This window comes from Nestor notabilis, unplaced genomic scaffold (genome assembly GCF_000696875.1).
Source record: "Nestor notabilis isolate BGI_N333 unplaced genomic scaffold, ASM69687v1 scaffold17741, whole genome shotgun sequence".
Classification (NCBI taxonomy): domain Eukaryota; kingdom Metazoa; phylum Chordata; class Aves; order Psittaciformes; family Psittacidae; genus Nestor; species Nestor notabilis.
Window position 1 is genome coordinate 35,846 of NW_009913808.1, and position 8,440 is coordinate 44,285.

Here is an 8,440-nt window from a genome sequence, read left to right on the forward strand (position 1 = left end):
CGCAGGCTGCCAGCAGTAATGCCTTCTGTCACCATAACTGTACAAATAGTATAAATGCAGTTATAAATAGCCTCTCTTCAGTGGTAACTTCCAACGCAAACAACAAATTGACAGTGTTTCATCATATTGATGCCCTAATACTTCTAAATATTAGAAGCAAATGCCTCTGGGTTATGGCATTTTCCCCTGGCCCAGTGTCCTAGAGCTCTCACTGGGGCATGCAGGAGACTGGGGAAGGGGAGCCCTAAAATCAGATGTTCTTGGGGGCACTGGAGCTTCTCTTGCTTCAGGCACCGCCCCAAAGCCCTTGGCTGCTGCAGCTCCTTGTTCATGGGATTAGAAACAACATGAACTCAAGTGCTGGATGCAGCTTGAAGCATTTGAATACAAATTACACAGGCCACCTTAAAATGGTGGTTAATGAAATATCCTCTGCGTTCTAAAAGCAAAAAACCACAACAAACCAGCAAGTAAAACCCAATCAAAGACTGGAAAATAGTGAAGATTAACCTTTCAAAAGTGCTGAGGGGCCGACCCAGCAGCTCTGGAAGTCAGGCCTTAGCAATGGTTAAGTCAAGTTCTATTAGAACCAAACATTTCATTCCTACTACTGTATTTTTTCTGTAATCTGAACTAATATATAGGCTGAAGTTTAGAGCAGGGGCCAAATGAGCTCTTGCTGTGGCACGATCATGTGCAGGTCCTCTTCCACATTGCTTTTCATGCCCAGGATTAAGAATGCCCTTGGTTATATTTCTAGTTATTTTGCTCTGTGCAAGGCTGTGGAATTTTAACTATTTTGACTATTTCAGTGCCTAATTCCAAGAGCAGAACCAGTGACATGGTTGTGCATAAACCCATCCACCCGCATAAATAAATAGAGGGATAGGACATGAAGAGAGTACTTATTTGCTTAATATTAAACTTGGTTGATCTCAGAGCTGGAGTTGCTCCTGATCAGGGGACCTGCATGAGGAGAAGATCTGCTCATGATCTGCTCCCTAGAAGAACATCGCATTGGGTGTTTCAAATCTATGAATAAAATAGCACTATCGTAACCAGCATTAAAATAGTGAACAATAGGATTTTTACAAGCTCTTTCTTCACAAGACATTGTAAACACAAACACTGAGGTATTGGAAGTAATAAATATTAAATTCAGTTTTTAAATACTAAACTGGAAGTGACTGACCTGCAATTCTCTACCTGAACCCTAAAAATAACTTAATCTCTCATGTGCTCATGCAGCCTAAAGTGATTTCTGGCAAACCAGCAGGATTTGGTGTGCAAGGTGCGGCCCCGCGGGCATTTTCACTTCCTTCTCTTCATCATCAAGTACTCTTCAATGTAGTTGATGAAAATATCAAACTCTCCCATGGCCTTGTAGACTCCATTCTCATTCATCTGCAGGTGAAAGCCAAGTCTGTTTAAGTCTGGCTGTGATGATAGAAGTGATGTACGATTGCTAGACACATTCCCCTTCCACTGACATCTCTGTCCAACCCCTCAGGGCAACCTGCTGACTGCTCCTTCAAGCATCACTTGATTTCCCTGCCTTAGGGATTTATAGAATCATAGAACCATATAATAGTTTGGGTTGGAAAGGACCTTAAGATCATCTAGTTCCAACCCCCCTGCCATGAGCAGGGACACCACCCACTAAACCATGTCCATGTCACCCAAGGCTCTATCCAGCCTGGCCTTGAACACTGCCAGGGTTGGAGCATTCACAACTTCCTTGGGCAACCCATTCCAGTGCCTCACCACCCTCACTGTGAAGAACTTCTTCCTTATATCTAACCTAAAGTTCCCCTGTTTAAGTTTAAACCCATTACCCCTTGTCCTACCACTAGAGTCCCTAATGAAGAGTCCCTCTTAATTAAATCCAAGTATTTAATTTATACTGTTAAATACTTGGATTCTGTTCTCTGTTAAGTTGAAGCCAGCAGGAAAACCTACTGCCTTGCTTGCGACACCAACTCCTCCCAACCCAGCACAGCCACGTGAGCGGGGACCTCACCTTCTCGAACGTCTCCTTGATGTGCTTTATGGTTTTGCTTCTCTTCTCGCACGTGAAGAATCTGTGCTGCAAAGAGACAAGAGCAACGGCTTCAACCACACGGGTTTCCTTGTTTCCTTCCCGGGGCGTGCAGTGGTGGCTCTCCCCTCCTCTGCCCTCGTCACTGCCACCTCACCGGTCTCCACCTTCCCCTGCCCCATGGGGCTCTCGGGGCAGTAACCATGGCTGCTTTGCACCGTGCACTGATGAAAGGAGCCCAGTGTGACCCGAACTGGCACCGTGAGCCTTTTCCCAGCCCCTTGCTGCAAGCCCTGCAGTGCTCTCTGCCCCCGGGCAGGGCTGGTCCCATCTGACTCAGCCTGTGGCATGTGATGGGATCGCAGTCACAGCAGGCATGGTTTCAGGATGCATTGCTGCAGACCGGTGATGCTCTGCACCCAGGTAAGGGATGGACCCTCCACCCTTCCTCCCCTTAGAGCCTCTGAGTCACTGTTATTTAACTGGTGAAAGGTCAGAGAGCAGGGGCTAGGAGAAACCCCATCCCTATGGAGTCTGCCTGCTCCTCCACCCCGTCCCAACATCCATTCTCCTGCTCCTGGGGAGACCCAGCACCCACTCCCCACCCCGCTGCTGGTCCGAAACTGGCCCTGCCTCTCCGGACCACTGATTTCATCCTTTCTGTGATGCTGAGCCCCACTCACACAGCGCCTCATTGTCGCCTTCAGGCTCAGCAGCAGGTTGCCCAGGTCGCCCATGCTCTGCCGGTGGTGCGTGCTGGTCCTCATGGCGCTGGGCAGAACCTCGTCCGTGTAGAACCGCATCATCTCTGACACGGACTGGCACCCGAAGCTCCCCTGGGATGAGAGGAGGTAACTGCATTGGGGATGGCCACCAGCACTGGGGTATGTGGGTGCTTTGTAAATCGAAGTCACAGTGGTTGGTCAGAGCCCTTGCAGCACGTTAGAACCACTGCGGCTGCAATGAACCACGCATCAGCCCTGCCGCAGGCACACGTGTTACTGCCTGGCTGGAGGACTGTCCTTGTGTGACATTAGGAAATGTCCCAGTTTCCAATCTGCTGCCTTTGTTACAAAACACTGGCCCAAGGATGAAGAAGGATATGGGGCTTAGATAAGTATTGTAATTCTTACCTTAAAATCATCCAGCAGTTCAGAGCTGAGCAGCTGGATGCTAAGTTCATCATCTTTTGATTGCTGTAGAAGGATGCAATGGGAACAGGAGTTTACTTAGACAAGCAGTCAACAGTATTTTTCACTTTGCATTTCCAAGTGATCATTTTGCTTGTTTGCATTTATGGTCTCACTGAAGCAAACGGCATCCACCCAGTAACACCAGCTACAGGAGCCACCAATTCTTTGGTCAATAATCACAGAATCATGGAATGGTTAGGAACTTCTTCCCAATCAACTTGCAGTGCAACTCCTGTTAGGTCAAGGCAGCAAGATAGTGAAATCACAAGCATCAGTGCTGCTGATTCCATTAGTGTGAGGCTCCTCCTGCTGCTGCCAGCAGTTTGCTGCTGCAAACCCACCTCAGCCATAGAGGGTGTTGGTGTAAGAGGGTGTTGCTGATGCAAACTGGTCTTTAGATAGGTGCCAACGTCATGGCAGCCCCTGGAAGCCAGGTGTCTGCCCCAGCCTGGCTGCTCGCTGGGGCAGGAGGGTTTATTCCCCCTGGTGTTGTGATATCTAAGTCTTTAGTCAATGGGGGAAAAGGGATCTGCAGAGGGTGTTTGTTCTTGTGGTGCCTCTGCACTATCAGCTCGATAAGACCAGAGAGCTGCAGAGGACCAGAGACCCAAAGCATCACCCTGTAGCACCAAGGAACTTAAAAGCTTCCCTGAGAGGTGGGAAATGTTCCTTCCCAACACGCAGTGGGATATTTACAGCAAGCTTTAAATCTTGGCTGTGTTCATCTGATGATGAATACAAGCTATGACACTATCTTGAGGTTTCATCTGGAGAATTGTCTTGTTTTATTGCTAAAACACACTGACAGCAACTAAAATAGTAACAATGATGTGACCAACCATCTCTATCACTCTTGATGCAGTGACAGATGTTCTATTTCTTGTTGCTTTCTCAGCAACCCTGAGGCTCCTGTTATGACCTTTCACAGGCACCAAAGCAAGTGCTAGTTATTGTAGTGTTTCTCCAGTATTAAAATACCATGTTCAGGCTTTTGTGGTACTCTCAAAGGAAAAGTCTTTAGCAAAAGATTTCTCTTTTCATAGAGCATTTGCTTCAGCAAGGCTGGACCTTGTTGCCTTGAAGAAGGGACTATTTCCTTCCTATTGGTTTGGTCTGCAACATTTAGGGGGAAGTCTGGCTAGTGAGGTTGACAAAGCTTCATTATGAAAATCTCTTGAGTTCATTGTAACTAAAACTAGGAAGAAAACCTTTCCCTGTTGTCTCTTAGCAAGCAATGAAACCCAACTTCTGCTCATCCCCATCAGCCCATCACACAACACACAACCAAACTTGTGCTCATGCACCTCACCCCAAAACACCCAGCAGAATGAGGAGGAGATGAGACTTGCAGGGTTATACTTACAAAGTAATCCTTGATTTCCTCAAACTTGATCCTCAGCTCCTTGAGCTTTGCAGGCAGGAGCTCTGGGAAGTGCAGGCAGCCAGGCTCAGCGGGTGAGCTGCTGGCAGGCAGGGAGCAGGCAGCCAGGAGCAGCAAGGCCAGGGCTGGTGGGCAGGGCTGCATGTTGTGAGAGGAGAAGCTTGGTCCAACTCTCAGCTGAATTTCACAGGAGGGGAAACGAAGCAGATCTGCAGCCTTCACCTTGATGGAGCCCCTAATTTATACTCTCAAAACATCACTCCATTTCCTTTCCCCATTTCCTGGCGAGCAATATTGGGGTTTTAAGTCATTCATTAAACCCAAATGTCACTTAGGTTTCCCGTCATCTTGGGTTTCCTGTTCTCTTGACCTCCCTCCTCTCCTCACACCCCATCAAATCTTTTTGTGCTTAGACTCTGCATTTTTTGTTTTTGTCATTGCTTGCTTCTTGTAAATTTAAATGTGGCTGAAGGGGAAAGCTTCAGAAATAATGCAAAGAAGGAAAGGTGCTGTGTGAGGTTATTGCTGCCTTCTCACACTACTTATTTTTAGATGAATGCCTTATTATTAGGAGAGGAAAAAGTGTTTCAGTTTTTAAACCTGCCCATATCAAACCTGCACTGAGGATCCCCAACCCTATGTATACATCAGCAGCATTGCTTTTAGTGAACTGGTTTAAATACACTGCCTCTGCTTTTGGCATTCCAGTGCTATGCTGCAAATACATATAATATATATACACATATAAAATATCTAATAATATACTTAAATCTTAATTTTTAATATGTGTGGTTTTTCCCAGTTAATGCATATACCCGCTCAAGTCGATGTGAGTTCACACTGACTTTAGCAAGCTCAAACGCTTCAGCTGGTGGTGTGTCTGAATGCTGCTGGGATTAGTTCTCTGATGGGCTGGGATGCAGTGGGAGAGCCCAGCCTGGCTGGGATGTGTTGCTGCTCGTGTCCCTTAGGCTGCACGGCTGCTTCTCTGGAGCAGGGTTTGAGCCACTCTTGGTGTGCAGAGTTGAAGTGTATAAGCAGGTCATGGATATTTGTGTTTCTGCTTTTAAATCCTATTTCATTTCCTAGAAATAGACACAAACCCCATCCAAGCAGCCCAGTGCTGGCTGTACGAACGGGGTGTACTGTGTTAACTGAGACTCATTGTCCCAGCTCTGATAAAATTACCATTCCAGTGTTGAAGATAATTCCTCTGACGTCGCTCTTCCGCTTTCCCCCTTCCCTGCTCTCTCTTTGTATGTATTGGTACAGCCCCCCTCTGCTTCCTTGTGATAAAGATTTCACTGACAACCTGTTATCCATGAAAGAGAAAGGGGAGATGAATTTGGCTTCTCTGAAATCAGGATTTTTCCTGAAAGCTCCCAAGTTATTTTCCTCCCAGCCTGCCTCAAGTACATTCCTTTGGACAAATCAGTTCAATTCTCATCACCTTCCCTGCACTGAACTTCCTTTAAGTTCGATTTGCAAACCCCTGTGAAGGAACTTGTTGCAAAAAAGGCTGGGAAATGCAAAGTACTGTTTGTTACCATATATTTAGATTCATTTAGATTGTATTTTTAGGAGTTGAAGAGAGGAGTCTTTGGTGTACGTATGTATGAGTAAGAGTAAAGGGAGTGAACCATTAGTAATCAAAGGGTTTGAGACGGAGACAACTCGGGATGTTGTGTTCTGATTTGTTTTCCTTTTATTGTTGGTGCTGCCCCTTCAGAGGAGCGGGGGAAGCCTGCTCCCAGTGAATCACTGCAGGCACACTTCTTCATCTGAATCACAGCGTGTGTCATTGATTTGGTGACCCATTTTTCTTCCCCTGCTCTAATGCAGCAGTGCGGTTTCTCCCCCTGACCACCAGCAGAAGCTATGAGAAAGGAGAAGAGCAAGCACAGTAGATGGCTCAGACAAAACTGAGTAGTTTTAAACTCAACCTGTTTCCACTGGGAGGATCCCACCTTTCCTGCTGGCTCCCACCCTGGGACATGCTTTGCTTCTTTCATAGAATCATGGAATGGTTTGGCTTGAAGGGACCTTAAAGCTCCTCCAGCTCCAACCCCTGCCACTAGAGCAGGTTGCTCCAAGCCCCTGGGTCCAGGCTGGCCTTGAACACTGCCAGGGATGGGGCAGCCACAGCTTCTCTGGGCACCCTGTGCCAGCACCTCAGCACCCTCACAGGGAAGAGCTTCTGCCCAAGAGTTCATCTCAATCTCCCCTCTGGCAGGTTCAAGCCATTCCTGATTGACTCAAACTTGCTGATTAACTCTAACCTGCCACAGGTCAATAAAGCTTCATTGCCAAGACCTGGGTGGCTATTTAGGTTTCATCCAGGCATCAAAACTGACGTGTTAAGGCCAGCGGGTGAGATGCTGTCAGGAGGCAGTGCCCTGGAGTGGGTCTGCCTGCAGCCTGCAGTTTAGCCTGGAGCTAACCTGGCTCCCTTCAGTGGAGGCTGCAGCCCCAGGCACATCTCTGTAACCCCGCTCCCCTGCAGCAAAGGGGTTACTCTCAGCCCCATCTACAGGCTCGGGTGCTGCAATTTTTGTGGGATCCAAGCAAAGGGTCTTTGGCCACATGGGAATCTCATCTGCAGGAGCTGGTGTAGCCATGGCACAGCACCTGGAGCCCTCCTTCCTTCCTTCCTTCCTTCCTACCAAGGAGCTGATCTCTCGTTTCCAAACCTCTCCTATTTTGAGCAACCTGTGGGTCTCCATGAAGTCATTTCAGTTTGCCGCCCGGAACGCGCAGAACTGTTCTCAGTCTTGTGCAATTCCCTCCTCCCTGTTTTGGAACCTGCTTTGTGTTTGGTTTTTGGTATGAGCGTAAGCCAGATGTGTCCATTCCACAAAGGAAACTCTGGCCTGCGCAGGGCCGATACTCTGCTGTGTTTACCTGCATTTCCTTTGCCGTGTCAGAGATCTTGACGGTGCAGTTTCGCTCTGACTCACTGGTGCTTACTGCTGTGGAAAGGCATTGAGTCCGCAGCACCACGAAGTGGTTACATGAATGAATAAAGCACCTTTTCCTAAAGAGTGTCCGGGGGATGTGGGTGTATTTCTAAACCCTTTAGGAAACAGCTTTCATGTTTGCCAAGAAGATTGTTTCAGGAAGGAAAGTGTGTTACTCAAAAGCCATTCATGCACTTTTACCCGACCTCCCACCAACCTCTGTGAGTGGTGTGGTTCTCAAGAAATACTGCTCAGGAGGAGCAGAATTGCCTTTCTGCAGTAAAACAGAGACATTCAGGCAAGTGCCTTGTCCCCACGCACAACATGTGGGAAGGTTTGTGCTGGATGTGGTCCTGGGCAGCCTGCATGACTTGGGCTCGGGCTCTGTGGGAGTCCTGTCCTCTGGAGCAAGGTGGCATCTCGTGCTTTGTATTAAAGGGGCTGCCTGTGTGTGTAGCTTTCTTAGAATCATAGAATAGTTTGGGTTGGAAGGAACCTTCAAAGGTCATTTAGTCCAACCCTCTGTAATAAGCAGGGACATAGTCAACTAGATCAGGTTGACCAGAAACGCATCCTGCCTGGCCATGGATGTCTCCAGGGTTGTCTCTTATGTTTGTGAGCAACATGTGGGCAAGCTTTTACATTTTGTTCCCCTTCTTGTTCTCCGTCATTGCTTTCGGACAAAGAACACTGTGTATTTTATGCACTATTCTAGACAGAGCTTGGAGGATCCCCTCAATTTCCAGGCTCTCATAACGGAGTGTTTCTTTCTTTCCTGCTCAGAAACTCCCCATTTCTCATCCCTCTGCAGGCAGTGACTCTCTGGGGAAGCAGGGATGTGGTGGTTTTCTGTTCACCTTGTGCGAAGAGC

The 8,440-nt window shown here is 47.7% G+C and overlaps 1 protein-coding gene across 1 annotated transcript; it reads right to left on the reverse strand.

Moving 5' to 3' along the window:
* Positions 1-1,311: 1,311 nt before the first annotated feature.
* Positions 1,312-4,756, reverse strand: IL10 (interleukin 10). Its single transcript, XM_010023369.1, has 5 exons — positions 4,595-4,756; positions 3,172-3,234; positions 2,722-2,874; positions 2,021-2,086; positions 1,312-1,404 (listed from the first exon to the last, which is right to left on the reverse strand). Exons 1-5 carry the CDS (start codon positions 4,754-4,756, stop codon positions 1,312-1,314), a joined length of 537 nt encoding a protein of 178 aa, XP_010021671.1.
* Between the last annotated feature and the right edge of the window lie 3,684 nt (positions 4,757-8,440).